The following is an 18251-nucleotide window of genomic DNA, read 5'->3' on the forward strand; positions in this document are numbered from 1 at the left end:
CGAGCATTGTATTCTCTCAAGTAGAGTAATATCGTTTATCTGATAGGGGTGCCATAGTGGGGAACAGTAAATAAGTTGTCTTACTAAAGCTAAGTAGAGTAACTTTTTGGTCAGGATGTTTACAGTATGACAAAATGCACGCCTAAGTAAACCGAGTGTTTTGTAAGCTTTAGCAGAAATGTGACTATAGTGGTCTCTCCAAGAGAGGTCTCAGGTCTGTAGATAAGACGATTCCAAGTTCTCAGTGAGTATTGTTTGTAGTGATTGGGTTACCATTAATAAAGAAGGAAGTAGGAAGTAGGAAGTTAAAAGATAGATGAATGAATTTGCTAGAGTTAAAGAAGTTCCAGTGCCTTGACCAATCTGATAAAGAGTCAAGATCTTGTTGAAGTTGGAGGGAATCCAGTAGTTGTAGGATAAGTTTGTAGCATTTTGTATCGTCAACAAAAGATAAAGCATTAGAACAGTATATTACAGAGAATAGAATCATTTATGTACACCAGAAATAATAAAGGACCTAGGATGCTTCCTTGTGGTATGCCTGATAAAACGGGTAAGAAACTTGAATATGAGCCATCGAGGCACACACTGGCTTCTGTTGTTAAGATAAGAACTGAACCAGAGCCAGAAATCTCCAGTAATACCAAATTGCCAGAGCTTGAGAAATAGTTCATTATGGGGGACTCAATCAAAAGCTTTGGCAAAGTCAAGATAAATGACATCTGTCTGTGTTTTGTTACTTTCATAGATATCATTAAGGAAAATTAATAGTTGTAAAGTCGATCACCCTTTCATAAAACCAAATTGATGAGTAGAGACTTGGTTATGGATAAGAGTTACAATGTTCTCATAGATGATTCGCTCAAGTACCTTGGAGACAACACATAGAAAAGATATAGGTCGGTAATTTGTCACACTTGCTTTGTCACCAGACTTGAAAATAGGAGTAACACAATGTGCCTTCCACTCAAAATGGGAGGCAACAGTAATAGATACTGTAAGAGAATAAGTAATGTAGAGATTTCGTTAAGACTACAGCACAGTGTTTCAAAAGTGCAGGGCTAATACCATCAATACTAAGTGCCTTTTTGGGGTCAAGACTTGTCAAAGTATAATATATTTCTTCTTCTAAGACATTGAGTTTAGAGAAGAGCTAGTAGATGGCATATGACTGAAAGGTAGTAGGGAGTAAGTGCTCTGTGAAAAAAAAAACAGAGTAGAAATACTCATTGTGTAAGTTTGCTTTGTCAATATCAAGGCTGGCTGAACAGTTCTTATAAGCAACTGTACTAGGAATAAAGGTAGACTTTGTAGTGTTTTTTATATACTGAAATATTTTTGGATTGTTGCTGAAAGCAAAATCTTGGACAAGCTAGCTGTATGTTGTTTTGGAGATCCTTTTCTGCAGTTTGAACATGGAGAAGATTGTGATCAGTAGGGTGGCGTTTATACTTTTCCATAAAGCGCGAAGACATTTAATTTGATGGCAGATATTTGATGTATACCATTTAGGGGTTTGCGAAGAGGATAGTTTAATTTAGGTATGAACATGTGCATTCCAGTAGTGATACAATCTTTGATGTAATGGATGAATTTCATAATAACAAAAGTTGCCCCTAGCAACCTGAATTTTATAGTATTTGTAGGGGTAAATGTCTATAGTGACATCTCCAAAGTTTAAAAGGATAGCATATATGGGTCATGAGATATGGCATTTTAAAGTTTGTCATTTTCCATACATTGTCTATGAGAGGGGGCAACAGTTACCCCAATCACATAGATAATGTGTGGGAAAACAACAAATTCAATTAATGTCATTTCTCAATTTAAGATTATTTGTAGGTGTGAATCTCACAATTAACCTCTCCAAATTTTAAAATGATAGAGTTTATATATCATGAGATATGACATTTTGAAATTTGTGGTTTTCCATACATTATCCATGTGATTGCCCAGAAGAGGCAACTGTCACCCTCCCATAGATAATGTATGGGAAAATTGTAAACTTTAATCTCATGATCATGACCTATATTTGCTATGCTTTTTAAAATATGAGATGTTACTTTTGACATTCACACCTACAGAATAATGTAAAATTCAGGTTGCCATGGGCAACAGATTAAAATCCCTTATTATGAAATTCATCTATTCCAGATGGAGTCAACATCAGGAAGGAGTTCACAGACTGAGAAATAAGTTCGCTCAGTATATTGTGTTTACAGTGGTTGAGCATGGAAGGTGCCAGGACTGCACTGAAAGAAGCTGTTTGTTATATGAATCTTGAGGGAAGTTAAGCATTTGTTTCTTAGTATCTCTGACTGTGACAAGAGTCATTATTCTGTGTGTAGTAATAATGAGTGCTACAATGCAGTTCAATATTTAAGTAAATAGTAAACTGTTCAACATTCCATGATCAGCAACAACTTGCAACAACTCGCAACAACTCGCAACAACTTTCCTGGTCTTCTCTACACTATCTCTAGTTTGTAAATGTCGTGTTCATGGTACGGAGACCAGACTGTACAGGTATATTCAAGAATGGAACAAACAAATGTGTTATAGCAATAGCATTTAACTGCTAGAGACCAGACATTTAGCTGTGTTACATTGTAAAAAGCATTTGCCTTTGCAGTGATTATGTTGATATCCTGTGTCCATTTTAGGTTGCTGTCCAGCAATAACAACACCTGATCTTCTGCACACTGTGACCTGCATGCAAACTCCAGTGTCATGATCACCTACACAATTATAGTAGTAGACTAGATTGTATAGATGTCCAAAAAATCTATGTGCCACCAGGTATGTATTTTTGTTTTTAACAATAGATGTACCAGTCCATGCATTTGTGTAGTTTGCAAGATTTGCTGTTTTGTTATAGAAAACAGCCATGCATCAGAACAAAATATCAGCTGATTCTACCTTCCAGCTATGATGACCAGCTATAGCTTAATGATTGCTATTCTTGGACTCCACTGTTTACCAGAACCATTGTCTGCAATTTAAGTACATACATCAGGGGCATTTATCACTTCTGATCTATTAAAAATATTATTGGCATGTCTTAATCCATGCGTCCCATCAGCAATACATGAATGTAGTATAACTTCCACATCTATACATAAGCCACAGTTATGACAATCATGTCAGAAAAATTTATTGTACTTACCACCACTGAGCCACACCACTTCACAGTTGTGAAGTGGATCACCCAAAATTATAATTTTCACTAAGTTCTGGCATTCGGTGTATGATTATTGTGCCTTACAAGTTTGGTTTTTATAAGTTTGTGTATTGCATTTGTATACATCTGAGCCGCAGAGACAATTAGTACAGTGACCTATCTGTTATCCGAACCCAGAGTATGCTCAGATAATTGAAATGCAGCTCATTCATTTCTGTACATGTTCAATTAGTCTAATAGAATGCACGCTTATTCTAACAAAACAATCATTTCCACAGTTCGGATAAAACCATATTATAATGGAATGACCACTGTAATAAGTCATCAAACATAAAGACAATTTAACATATTTAGTCTCAACACCTCAGGAGTAATACCTAAAAGTATAGCATTGATTGCAAGATCTGTGAAAGACAACTCCCAGAGTCTTCAATTCTTTTCGACAATCCCAGTTACAATATGTGCAGTTTGTGTACTGAGTATTTCTATGTGACAACTGGCTACATATACAATGGACCAAAGAATCATATACCTGTAACATCACAGCTAAGCATTTTCTATCATGGAACAATTAATAATAACACTTACAAAAACAAACAGAGCTCATATCCAGTGTTTATTCTAGGATTTCTCTTTTGGGAGGGAATCAAGAATTTAGGGGGTGAACAGATGAAAACTAGCTAAGTACTTGTACAAGTTTATATTATTGTATCTGTTGAATAAACAATTTCTGTGTGACATTTAGTGCATAGACCATAATCATATGATACCACACAGTACTAGCAAATTTAAACATCTGGGTGGATATCACAAGAAATGATTTAAAACTTAGGATTTTTAATTGAATATTCATGATTATGGCAAAACAAGGATATTTTTTCAAATCAGGTATTCTGAGATTAAATTTGGGGGTATTTTGCGCTGACTATGCATGCCACTTTCATAGCAAACTAGCTTACAAATCACACTTTCTGAGATTGAATTTAAGGACAATTTTGAGAGTAAAGCCATTTACACTTAGACTCTTAGATAGTTCAGTATTGAATAGCCATCACATAGGAACTTTTGTCAGTCGTATATGTACCTAGGAGATTTTTAAACAATTGACACTGAATCTGAGAACATTTTAAGGTTGTGTTTGCAATTTTTAACCTGGGAATTTTTACATCTTAAAACACTCTGAGATTGAAATCTGAAGGCACTTTTGATAGTTTTGTGTCCTATTTTTAAAACCAAGTACAGTGTAGTACTCACTCACAATTTTAAGTGGTGAGTCTGAGATTTTAGGGGGGGGAGTTCCCCCCTTAACAGCCCTAGAATAAGCACTGCTCATATCTCACTAAAAATCTGAGCCTGCATGAATCACTCACACTGTAGCTACAGTGCATCTGCTCAGTTTAATCCTGGCCGGCGGGTCGGACCAGTAATCAATACCTTTCACGTGCCAGTAACAACAGCACAGAGAGTAACGAAACTGTTGAACGGCTCTATTTTTAGTCCGCCCCTTCGTGCAGTTAATCAACCTTCTAAAGAATTGCCAGAGCCGGATGTACTTCTTTTCCACTTCTACTGCTAGTATGACTTCTCTTCACCGCCAGAAGAATCAGTATTGTAAACACGATACACTGAGCGAACTATTACACGGTTTACTAGTACAGAGGTTCACCAATGTGGTGGACGGGTAAGCAAAACCCGAAACTTGAAATTACGTAATGAAGATCACGTGTTGAAAATGCTCTATAGCTACTTGGCGCTATACGATTACAACTCATAGAATTAAGGTTGCCTTCACTTAATTATCCGGTCGTCAGCGTGGTGACATGATACTTCTATATCAGATATTTAATAATTTAGTGGATATCAATGTAGCTAAATGATAGTTTTCACAGTCACCAGGAATTACCAGAGGACATCATTAAAAAATTTACAAGTGCCATTCTTCTTGTTTTCTACGAAGTAACCTTTTTCTCATCGTGTAGTGAATTCTTGGAATAGTTTACCGCACCATATTATTGAGGCACGCTCATTGAACGACTTCGTCGGAGCTGGATATGCATTGGACTAATAATATGTTTTTTTTTTTTCTATCATGATTTGGTGTAGCTACAGGCTATTTTAGCTTCTTTTCCAAAAAATAAAACAAAGATCCAGCTCGGCTTTCGCTACCATCTACCGTAATTCCTGCTCATGTTCGCACTCCCCTAGACCCCGTTCGTTACCTTAAAGTGCCAGACAGACGCTAGCGCCGCTATAACACATTAATAGCTCAGTTTCCCCACGATAACACCGTCGATTGCAAAATTTTCTTTCCGTGCTGTAAAAAAATCGTGGGCTGGAAAACTAGCTAGCTATTTGTAGTAATTCCGGATCAGACGGACTGAAGAAAAAGATTAGTGTGGTTCAATAAAAATAAATAAAGTGTGGTTCAATTGCTGTTGAATGTCGACAAAATTTACTCACAAGAAGCCTCACAGAAACGACGGCATAATCGATATTATTTTCAAGAATTCAGTCCACAATCGACTGTATCCTGACCGATGAGTCCATGCAGCCATAAAAGTAAAGTTGAAATCCTGGTAGCTGAATGAGCAGCCTCAATCGTTTCCCTAACAATTTCATGTCGCAGTCTAGTCAAGGCGAGCGCCGGCAAAGAGCATTAAAAACCAGTTAATGCGCGATCCATCGACCATCACTATAAACCTACTCTGTCAACATAGCATTGCGAGTTGAAACAAAGGGTAGCTATGGATATAGGAAAATCTGAACCTGATTCGAACTATCGAAAATATGCTTGAACCAAAAATCACAACTCAAGACTGGATTACTTGGCCAGCAAGCTCGCCGTCAGCGGTAGCTACATGCCCTCCAAGTCCGTGAAGTTCCGTAGGCACTATGGATACGAAAGGAAGCTCAGTACCATGAACGATGCAACCCTATGCCATGCAAGTGCATTTAGTCTGGTGAGTGACCTCACTGAGAGTGGCAAAGGTCACGTCGTGATATAGTTAGCTACCAGACCTTTAGGCACTATTAGAACATATTCAAAAAGAACAAGTTCGTACTTGCATACTGAATATATAACATATATAAAATCGCTAACTTTTGTGTCGCAATTATTTAAATTCACGTGAAATTTCAGACGCTTTATGCATGACTATGTAGCCGGCTAGCTAACAAAAAAAAAACGTCACAACAATGAATCTATGTAGCTAGCACGATTTAATTGGATGGATTCGGTGGCTATAGTGTTTGCACGTAACAATGCCTGAGGTACTGGTATTGCTTTAGCAATTATAGTGAAGCTTTTCTTAAAGACTTTTCTGAACCAAGCATTATAGGTATATATCTAGTTATAAACACAGAACAATTTTACCTCAGTTAACTATCTATTTGCTTAGTAACTTAAAACACCTATGCCCATAACCGCATTGCTATTTTAAATATTGCATGATGGCCTAGATTATATGACCATTCAAATAGCTAAACACCTATTCCACTTGTGCTTTGCTGGCTAGCTCTATTTTACAGCTATTGTTATAATTCCTAAGTTACTGACATCTTATTACTATCTTTAGATTGTATGTGCATGCATCCTGGGTCATTTGCAGGTAATATGGTTGTTATAGGTAAACAACTTTCTCAAACACAGCCCTGCATTCTGTTCCTGCACAGAGTAGTTAAATTTTCTTACGCTCTTCTGAAATGTATATATGCTACACAGACCTATCCAATAATTATTACACAATGAAGTCAATTACAGATTGTCAGCACACATTACTGCACACATTCACCTGCAAATTAAAACTTGCATGTATTTCATGATCATGTCAAATTTTATAGCTATTAAATTATTTTGCTTGCTAGAAAACAACATAGCTAGCTAAGTAGCTAATATTTTTACTTATTACAGACTTGGCTAGAAACCTAAACAAAAATAACAACAGTAAAATCATACCTTCTGCATCAGCGACAGAATCCTGTAATCAAGTTGAAATGTCAATACCAATCACAATAAATTTAATGTACAACTTACAGACAGTACGAAAGCAATAAGATAGACCAACAAAAAGTAAGCCTTTCCATATACCAACATCTTGACCTGTAGGCCTGAGGCTGCAAGTATATGCAAACAGAACAGTTGAACAGCCTTTATATATAGATGCTTCTGTTACTAAGGTAACCATGATGTACTAGTTCATTACATAATAAACACATCATCACAAAATTTAGATTATTAATTTTGTGCATTTCAAGTGTTCTAATTTAATGTTACACTGATATAAAATTATATTATTGAGTCTATGAACTAGATAACCAAGCTCTGTTTGTAAACATCATCCATGACAGCTGTTTAAAAATTATAAACATTTTACTGATGTCCTGTAGTGTGTACTTTACATCTAACAATCATGGCATGCCTGATTTTATCGTACATTGCTTGCAAAAGCATATACAGTGCCAGCTTTGAAAAAGCTTGCAATTGAGTTACTTCTTGGTCTCAGTTGTTTCTATTATTAAGACCTTGCCAATATTAGATGGTCTGTTAGGGTTCAGAATCTACCTAAATATTTGAGAGGGATGGATTTTTTGCTTTTTCAAGGTTTTGGGGGTTAACAGCAAAAAAAATTATGTTGTGGCTATTTGTCCAGTTCTGGAGACCAACTTATAGTCTTATACAGGCTATTAGTCCAGCACTTACCTGTCGTAACTCAAGTTTCAAGCACACTAGTTGTATGAAGTAAGTTTTTGGTGACTTTGAGGTGAGCTAGGGTTGGAGCAAAGCAAAGCGATCGTTCCTGCAAAGCCGAGCCAAACCTAGCTCGCCTTGAACTCACCAAAATGTACCTTCATACAGACAGTGAGGGACATCATTATGCTTAACAGACAAAAACTTAAGGTTAGCATTTAGGGGTGGGTTGGGTTATGGTCAGATTCAGCTTTGGTTTCTTCTTCACCATAATATTATACAGGTTATAATTACTTGTTGAATCACATTTATAAGATAAAAAAGTAAGGGAGCTGTGTAGCTTGCAGCAGTATAGCCACTTCGACTGCATGCGTTCACACCAGCAGTCCAGATTTGAGTCCTGGAAGTTGTGAGGGGGGTTTTGTTTGGTTTTGCCAACAAAGTTTTATTACATACAGAACCGGACAAGTAAAAATTTAGACCTCCATATATTACATTTGGGCCAAATCTGAATAAAAGTTCATTGCTTAACCTTGAAAATAATTAGGGTTGGATCCAGGATTTTGCTAAAAAGGGTGGAGGAGTCATGCAGATAGAAGTCACTCCACAGTGTGTTTCACACACTATGCAAAGCATGAGCTTTCTAGGGGGTCTGGGGACATGCCCCCGCTTTCCCCCAGGAAATTTTTAAAATTTAGTGTTCTGAGATTGAATTTGGTGGCAAAATTTGTTGATAGTTCAAACACTGGAAGCTACTGAGTTAAAAGCCAGTAGAGGCCTATGCTGTTCCCTAAGGAAATTTTGAAAATTAACATTCTGAGATTGAAGTAATTTAGTGGCAATTATATATGACTGAAATTTGCAGAGTTCAACACTGCATGGAAGAAGTATATTTACATGTCATTGAATGCTTAATAGCAGCTATATACTGAGCTACGTAGCTAGTACAGTATTATTTAGGTTTCCTCAAGTCTGAAAAATAAATTTTGTGATATTGAATTTGATGGAAATTTTGACTAAAAATTGTAAATGTTTATGAAAATTCAATGCTGGAAGCATGAATGCTACTGAGTTGGTAGTGGCTATAAAGTCGATAAAGAAATTTTGAAAAATCGGCTTTTTGAGAATGATTTTGGTGCTACTTTTGGCTGAAATTAAGGTGAAAATTTTTAATGAATATGTTCAAATACTACCATGCAAGTTACAAAATAGAAGTCCCCTGCACAAGCAAAAAATTATGGCATGTGGTGTGCAGCTGCATCTCCATAGAACTCCTATAGTCACTAGGGTGTGGATAGAGTCATTAACTCAATTTAGAACAGGAGTTTTGGTTGTTTAAGATGCCATACAGTGTTTATATAATTATGACTGTTTTATTAGACTGTTCAATTAGAGTACCTCGATTTCTAAATATAGAGGGTGCTCTATCCCACCTAGTTCCCCTTGTGCTATGCCAATATATGGCTAACAATATGCTATAAACAGATTTATTATATTATACAAAACCATAAACTGCATAAAAATGTTTGAATTATGTCTAAGGTGCCAATGAGCAACACTATGAAAATAAATCTGAAAGGGAAGGGAGGGGGGGTGGGCACTGCCCCCTGGATCTGCCCCTGATAATCCCCCTTGAAAATATTTAGGCTATATACAGTAGTCTTTGTGTTTGCGCATGTAGGTGGTTAGGTATGTACATTAATATAACAATATAGGATTTCTAGTGATTCATCAATACAGTAGTTCCATGTGGTTGCTTGAATCCATAGATGTAACAACACAATTCTACATTTTCAAACAAAAGAACAATAGAAACAACAGACCAATAACATCATCATCATAAGAGACAAGGTTCTAAAGTTAATTAAGAGAAGATATGCAAACCTGCCTATACAGGTTGAGAGTGGTTAAAAGTGTCTGCATATGCCGTCTGAATGACTCCAGTGTACACTAGTAATCCACCATGTACTAGAGATTGTTAAATATATGTAGCTACTTTCAATGCAATAATGAGCTGGACAATATACTGATATTGTTAGTAATCTGTGATATTTAAGTTATACCAGTTTTAATACCGTCTTTTTTTTTAAATACCGTCATACCGTCTGGGCATTATGGCCTCCCAGTGGGTTTGTTTCATCCCATATTTAGAATGTAATCAGACATGTGACAATGCTTGTAGGCAGGTGCTGGTGTAGTCAGCTAACCAAACTATGTAAACAAATTTGTTTGTGGTAATTTGTACCTGAGCTACCATGGGTATTTGGTGCTTTTGTTGAGGTAAATGGCAGTTACTTTAATACCAATGGCTTTTACATTAATACTGTGATATTTAGTAATACAGTGATACTTTTTATGGAAGGTATACCGTTTGATATTTTTCAATACTGCCCAGCACTAATGCAATAGCTAGCAATAGTGTATGTACTTCATTATACAGCACTTGTGATGATGAATAATGAATATTAACAAGCTAAGATGACATGCACAAGAAGCTTACAGCTATTTTCTTTTAATCTGTACACTTGGCTACATACAAACTACTAGCTTTTGCATATTTCTTTATAAAAATTCACTAATACTATAAAATCAAAATACTACATAGCTAGCTAAGCAATTTTCATAAAGGGAATGTACCACATATCCTGCCCATAATATAGGGTGGTTAGACCAAGGACCTCCTAGGTCAATAAAGCAATAGACATTGGTTTTGTCAAGTGGAGACTGGAACTATAACTTCTATGCAAGCTACAGCTGTTGACAAATGGTGTAAAGTTCAGATGATATGTCTGTAATGTGCATGAGTAGCAATATAGTGGTATAGTGGTTAAGTAAATCCAAGCCCATGCTTGCTATGAAATAATTTAATAGGATACGTATGCCTAGTAGTTACCTTTATAATTCTTGGAGTAACCATATGTTATATTATCTCTACACTAGTATTTTTTCTTCTCCAAAGGTATGAAAGAGATATCACAGTTGGAAAATCATTCCAAGTGTATAGTGTAGTGCATATGGCTATAACAAACTCATGATTACGATAGGCTGAGTCTGCTATTGATATGAGTATCTGAACATCTGGTAGTAGAGTTGCATAGGAATATCTACACAGGCGTGAAGACAACTCAATGTACTTATGTTATGTATCTAGTCTTACTCCCACACTGGTTTTGCTTCTTGAGTGTAAGTATCTATGCATGTAAATGTATGTGTGTGGGAGGCAATTAATCCACTCCTACACACATAGTCTTTACATAACAGCTGAGCAGTGGTACAAATGGGTTGATAGATACTTGGTGTTTTGGCGATGAAACAGCATTTTATATGATGTACTATAGACCTTTATATATATACACCCCCACTGATATGAAACTATGCAAACACATATTTTTCTACATAATTAAGGTAACAGCCTTATACAATCTAGTTTTACACCTGAATAATCTGTCTTTTTGCTTTTGTTGTATATATTAGGGAGAAAACTTAAGTAGGTTTTATAGATCACTGGTGACACTCATGAAGACATTGGATTTATAACAAATAATAAGACCCTCACAAAATTTCAAGCTCATCAATTATGTACTTCAATACAGTATTGAGAGAATGGCATAGCTTGATGTGATAAGGCTACAGACTTGATTTTTCACTGTTTGACGTGGTTAGCTGGTTATGGCTATATAGCTTTGGCCCCCACACTCTGAAAACCATTCCTATTCCCTTGCTACTATGGCATTTATGAATATGAAGGTTTGTCCCATTTCCATATTCAGTTTCTGGTTCCATTTCCACTGTTTCCAATTGCTCCCATTCTAGTGGCCAGGTCCCCAGGCGTACTTCATGACCTTATTATAAATTAATGGTCTACTTTATGACTCCATGGTAAGATCATTTAAGAAATCAGAGTATCTGTACCAGCTAGTTTGTAACAGAATGTTGTCCATGCAAGTGAAGTATAACATCCTTGCTTAGTGGCCACCTCTTACAGACCACCTTGTTACATAAACCATCTCTTTACAAAGATCACATGCAACACAATCATCAGTCAGTTGGGTATATAGTCCCTGGTACATAGTTCGTGACCTCATTTAATAAGACCACTCCCATTACAGTGGCCAGGTCCCTAACGTGTACTTCATGACCTTTTTAACAAGATCACCTAATAATCGTGATTATGTCAAGTACGCAGGCTCCAGAAAATTTATAGTCTACTTTATGACATCATATAAAGATCAGTGTCATCTTCCATATTTTGGTCTGTACCATAAATCAACTTGAAACAGAATGTGCTATACAAATTGTATAATGTGGTTAAGGGAACTTTGTCCATGCAAGTGAAGTGTAGTACACTATGACCTTAGGTGAGTTAGCCAATATAGGTGTCTTAATAAAAATGATGAAATACAGGTTGGCCTTTGTAAGGAGGTGGACCTTGCAAAGAGGTGGTCTTATAAGGAGCTGGTCTTTGTAAATAATGGCCACCACAATGAGGTCATTGAGTATGCCTTATATCTATCTTAGGACCTAATTACAATGCAGTCTTTGTATAGAGGTGGTCTTTTAGAGCTGGTCACTAAACAAGGGTTTTACTCTAGCATGCACGAATATGAAGATTTGACTATTTTTGGCTTCTATTCCACTGTTTTCAATTGTCTTCTCATGACTTAAATTCGATTAAACGTAGGCGTCACTACATCCTATCCAAAATAAAAGCCCATGCAGTCTCAAATAAAGGCCTATTTATAGGCAGGGTTAAAAATGCTGGGAAGAGAATAAAAGCCTGGCCTTTTACATGAGGAAACACAGTACATAACATCTGCTTAGTGTATGTAATAGCCAGTATGTGTCTTGGTGGTATCCTATACTGACTCTGTTTAGTTCATAGGGAATTCATCACATCCATCCTTTAGCAATATACTAGAGACTTCCCAGAACAATAAAGTAACAGACATAGGTTGTCCCATGGAGAGTGGGCTCTCACAACTTATGTAAACTGTTATAATCATACAAAGGATAATTTTATTGTAATGGCAAGTGTAAATTTTTATGGATAGATAGGATGGAAATATGTTACCATTATGAAGTCTGGTTACATAAAAGTCTATAGAGTTCTTGTGGTTCTCTGAAATAAACGTTAATATTGAGACATGTCACAAAGCCAACCTAATAGACCAACTGAAAAAGGCACATAAGGTTATAATTGTTCTTGTTCCCTATGGACATGAAATGGTAGTTCCTCGAGGTTAAGTGCTCTGAGCATGCTAAGTTTGATCCAAATTATAATATCCCTTCTAGTTTTGTAAGTAACCACACACATACACTGTACCTAGTTTTCTAAAATTGTTGAAGCCTATATGTTAAACCTGGTATACCTGCACTACATTCACATTGCACAACAAGTCACATAAATTTGTGGAATGAATACATATGTGTGAAAAGTGTTACATTAAGTTATTTTCCTGACAATAATACAATTTGATTCTGTAATGTGTCTACTGACTGATGTACTGGAAGTCTGACTCTTGGAAAATTAAGTATTTGTCTATAAATAACAATAAAATAACTGTCATATACTATATGCTGAACTTTTTATACACCAACAAAGAAAAGAATACTTTAGTTATGACATATATGCTTTAGTAGCATGTTATTGGCAGGTAACAAAATATGTTAGTTAAACTAGACAACCATAACATAATATACTCTAGGGTTGGAACGAATGTACAAATACGTCCTCTGAAGCTTCTTTTCAAAATGTTACCGAAGCTTTGTTGCAAATGTAATGTCAACTATTAATGACCACAACTGATGGTTCTTAGGGTGTACACTGTAGCACAAACTCCTACACTTTGTTATAGCTCCAGTATAACCATTGTGTAAACTACAATTACATCAAAAAATATGTAAGTGGCAAATTCCACAAGGAGTGATAATACTTGTGCAACTGGTTTAACATGTTGGTATCCATAGTAACAAAGCTTTGGTGGGGTAAAACAGTATCTGAATGCTATGAGACGGAACGAAGCTTAGAACTATTTGTCTCAACCCTAATATACACCATATTACTTCATATCTTCACTTCTACATACATATAAGGTCTACTTACTTGAATTAGATCTGGCTCCATAATTCCACACACCACTAAATGATGGCAACCTACAGAACAAAGTACACATTAACGAATCAGACAAGACAGAACAAAAATACAAAAAAGTAACATCCAGCATACAAGTACATACTCCATATAACAACTTCTTTGTAACTGATGACAGAGTAAGCAACTGCAGTACAGTAAGTATGACCCTTACATGTACAAGAATTTATAATTGTAATCATCCACTGTATGAATGATATTAACTATCAGTGCCCATCTGTTCAGGAGATTGTTTTTGACAATTTTGAGTAAGGGAAACTTTTGTACATCTTGTAAAGATTTGAGGGATAGAAAGCACAAAATGGTATTGATACCAAACGGCAGGGAACTACAGCCTGTAGATGAATGGAACATCTAATCATTGTATTTTTTCTTAAAAATCAGTTACGAACCATGTGTTTGTATGTTATAACTTACCAATTATCTCCAGACATGTTCTGCTTTTCTTTATAAAAGTTTGCTCCAACTTTGTTTGGGTTCAGTTTGCTACATATAACATGCTCTCCTGCAAGTATGTGAATAAGACATACAAAGACAGAAGTATGACCATACAGCCATGGATTACTTTAAAAGTAAAAACATATGTACAAAGATTAACAACAAACACACCCACATACATATGTCTGTTCATACTGTACACATGTACTTATAGTTTACACACTATGGACCTAAGGTACATACTGTAGAAAAGTTGATCTTCACATGGTCCAATATGATGTGATTTCTTAGACACTGGCTAAACACACAAACAAATATTTAGTATATAAATGTCCCTGTACAGTAATAATGAACAATTCACTAACTGTATATGTGGCCCAGTCTGGGAAAACCAGTCTTTTAAAAGTATCAAGAAATTCTGGTTTTAAGTATCTAGTGTGTTGTAGTTCACCAATGGATGAAGCTACATGTACCAAATTTTCACACATTTTATACCAACTCCTTACCTTCCAGAGTATCCACTGACAATAGCTAAATTTCCCACGGTTTTAGATAGTTTTTAAACCGGGATTGACTGTATCAGGCGAACTCCAAAAGAGGTGGGCAGTGGGGGCCAGAAAAGCAAGGGGGTGTTTTAAAAAAACTAAAGATAAAGAGTAAGGCATAGGGATGAAATAGGCCAAGTTATGAGCCATTTAGGTATCAAAACTGGCTAAACAGCACAGGTTTTATTCAACACTACAGAGCTGTAGAGCCACATACAGCCATCCCCCAGTTGGCCAGAGCTTCATTAGGGCCCCAGATTGTGCGTACGAATCGACACTGTGCTTGGGAAAACCAGCCAGCAAAAACAGACCACTCAAGTCTAGCTGATTTTGATAATGAAATATTGTAGTTTATTCATGTAGCTTGTGTTCTTGGTGAAAAATCAAATGTGCTGTCATGGACAATAAGACCAGTTTTCCCACATATGTATACTACATAATACAGTACATATACACACACCTCCCCAACATCACTATCATCATCATCAGGTCTCCAGTGTATATATTACCATGATGTTGTTGTAATGATAGAGTACATATTTGAAGACACACATAAAATGTATGCAAGCTTCCACAATGACCCCATGCAACACCACTAAGTGAGATGAGAACAGCTAGGAATTCGCTTCTCCAGATGATATAAGTCACAAGGTCTCCATTATATAGCTGGGTAGAGTAGAAGCAATGTGAATAAATTTCTTGCTCAAGGGAACAACAACAACAGCAACTGAGTATCACAGAGCATCAAACCTGGAATCTTGTGAACACCAGGCCAGTGCTACAACCACTAGGCTATGCTGCCTCACATACACACAAAGCAAAGCCCCCATCAACCATATGCATGTAAAACACAGTTATTGCCACATAGCCAACCAGCACTGGGATGCCTGTGCACCACTTAGGCACTTGAGTTTTATGCAGATAAATCCTCCTGGGGCAGAACCAGTAACCTCACAGAGAGAGGCCAGGGAACCCAAAGTTCCACAATGACTCCAACATTACTAAGCAATGTCTAACATTAGTATGTACAGGTAAATTACATATGAAGCAAATACTATAATACCTTTAGACACTATGAGATTAAAGGTAAAGCTATTACCTCAAACTTACACTACAGCTGAAATTTATCACATGGGGTCCCAGATTACAGCCGCTCAGGTTCCATTGTATGTATACATGCATTTACAACAGAATAAGTCATATACCTTGCTAAAATCCCAAACTAAATTGGACAGGCAAGTGAAGATATCTCAGAACACCTTTTACCAATATAGACCCAGTGTAGGTTAAAGACCTAACAGTGGTACGAGGATCTTTGCGGATTTTAAAATTCGCTGAGGTTTTTAAATCATGAAGATCCGAGGGCGTAGTCTTTAACCGACTTAGAAAATGAAAGCATTCATATGGGCATGTAGGTGGAGTTATTGTGCGATTGGATTAGATGTCGTTTTAAAATAGGCACACAATCTTAACATGAGTGCGGAAGACGGAATATATTTTCGTTTTAAAAAAAAGATCTATAGCTGAAGAGAAATCGAAGTAGTACCTTGTCGCTGCTTCCTGAAGATGGAAACCACTGAAGATAATCATCTCGATAAGGATAATGACCAGTTGCTTAAAATAATGATGACAAGTATGGTGTGTACACTGTAGACCAGGCTCAGTTTCCCATACAGATCACACCCACATTATAAATAATGCAAAATGACCATTCTAGAAAGAAGCTCACCCATCTAGGTCTTTGGTAAAGTCCATCTACAGAAGAAGTATGCTTAAAACACTCTGGGTGCTAACTTCTCTGCTCATCCTGACAAATGTAGCTACAATGTTAAACAGTATCTCCTAGCTTTAGGCATGCTTATAAATGGAACAGAGTAGTCAAACTTCGGTGACTTCGTCCACAGCAGGCTATTAGCCTGTACCATGCTTGGGAGTAGTGATGTGCAATATACCAAAAAATTATCGACATTGCAATATTTTTTTCAATACCGATATCGTATCGAATCTCAATATTTTTTAACTGATATCAATATTTATTGTATAGTCAATATTTTGGACAATTTTTAATATATTGAGTAACATTTTGGTAAATTTACAACTTTTGGTGTGTGATTGTGCAATCACAGTAGAAATGAAGATCAGTTCTGTGCAGTTTAGCCATTTTAAAAAGCGTCTACCAGTTTCCAAGGCTTGTTATTACCTTCATCACAAATTGTAATAACCATAGTTGCTAATTATAAACATTTGCCCCTTGCAATTAATCAAAGGAAAAAAATACCGAAAAAGTATCGAAATTTCAATATTTTACCAATTATCATATCAATATCATACCGCAACCAAAATCCTAGGGTTTTACTCTTTTCACCACCTTTCATAACCCTTACGTAATATTAAGCTCAAAAGCATCCAGACTTCCTACTGTAGTTGTTGCTCTCTCTCTTCGACTTTAGGGCACGCATCTAGTAGTTGCCGCGAGTAGTCGACTTTAGGGGATGCGTCCAGTAGTTTCCGCGAGTAGTCGACTTTAGGGGAAGCGTCCAGTAGTTGCCACGAGTAGTAGACTTTAGGGGAAGCGTCTAGTAGTGTTAGCGTTAGGGTTCAGCTTTGGTTTCTTCTTCACCTTTAGGGTTAGGTTCTTCTTACTATATACAGCTTATTTCGTTAGTCACATTTATAAGATACAAAAGAAGGGAATCAAGGGAGCTAGCAGTGGTAGCATAATCGGTAGCACACTGGACCATCACACAGGGATCCTGGGTTCGATCCCTCTTCAATACTGCACTGTTTTTTTCGCCTTTTTGGTTCACCGTTATTTTTCTAAGTTCTGTAGGGTTATGAAATAGGGTGAAAAGAGTGATACCCCAAAATCCTAATATCGCACATCACTATACCCCACTAGAAGGTTAGGCCTGTAAATACAGGGAGTCAGAAACATGCATATGCCGTATTTTACACAGTGATATTGCTGGACGCTCTAACTCACCGTCTAGCTATTATGAACTCTTGCTTGATAGCAACTAGCCATCAGCACTGCTTCTCCGACCCTGCTAGTCTCTGAACAAAGGGTAATGCCAGAGGTAGTGACCGTCTGTCAAAGATTAGCCATGTCACGCACCGCCGGCAGTACGAAGTGTCCACCCACGTGCGCAAATACTCCAGAAATGCACTGCATTACAATCGTCTTCCTGGTACGATCTAGCTGCTGCCAAGTAGCTGAGATTATAAGCGCCCCTCCGAGTAGAGATTGCA

General features: G+C 36.8%; 1 protein-coding gene and 1 long non-coding RNA gene across 9 annotated transcripts in view; both read right to left on the reverse strand.

The window, feature by feature from the left end:
- The window catches only part of LOC136265341 (uncharacterized), a 143937-nt gene extending 136657 nt beyond the window's left edge, over positions 1-7280 (reverse strand). The window contains exons 1-2 of the mRNA XM_066060181.1: positions 7215-7280; positions 7137-7158 (exon numbers count right to left, since the gene is read on the reverse strand). Coding sequence (XP_065916253.1) covers positions 7137-7158; positions 7215-7274 — 82 coding nt within the window. The 5' untranslated portion in view covers positions 7275-7280. The remainder of the gene's footprint in view (positions 1-7136; positions 7159-7214) is intronic.
- A 5967-nt stretch (positions 7281-13247) lies between these two features.
- Positions 13248-18251, reverse strand: LOC136258329 (uncharacterized). Of its 8 annotated transcripts, none has more exons than XR_010702758.1 (7): positions 18145-18248; positions 17986-18090; positions 15463-16809; positions 14701-14755; positions 14437-14524; positions 13972-14021; positions 13248-13407 (listed from the first exon to the last, which is right to left on the reverse strand). It is a non-coding gene; the product is annotated as an uncharacterized lncRNA (long non-coding RNA). The 8 variants fall into 8 exon arrangements; XR_010702760.1 differs by having other exon boundaries at positions 15463-16757; positions 17986-18056; positions 18118-18246; XR_010702759.1 differs by having other exon boundaries at positions 17986-18056; positions 18118-18246.

The sequence above is a fragment of the Dysidea avara genome, chromosome 1 (assembly GCF_963678975.1).
Source record: "Dysidea avara chromosome 1, odDysAvar1.4, whole genome shotgun sequence".
Taxonomy (NCBI): domain Eukaryota; kingdom Metazoa; phylum Porifera; class Demospongiae; order Dictyoceratida; family Dysideidae; genus Dysidea; species Dysidea avara.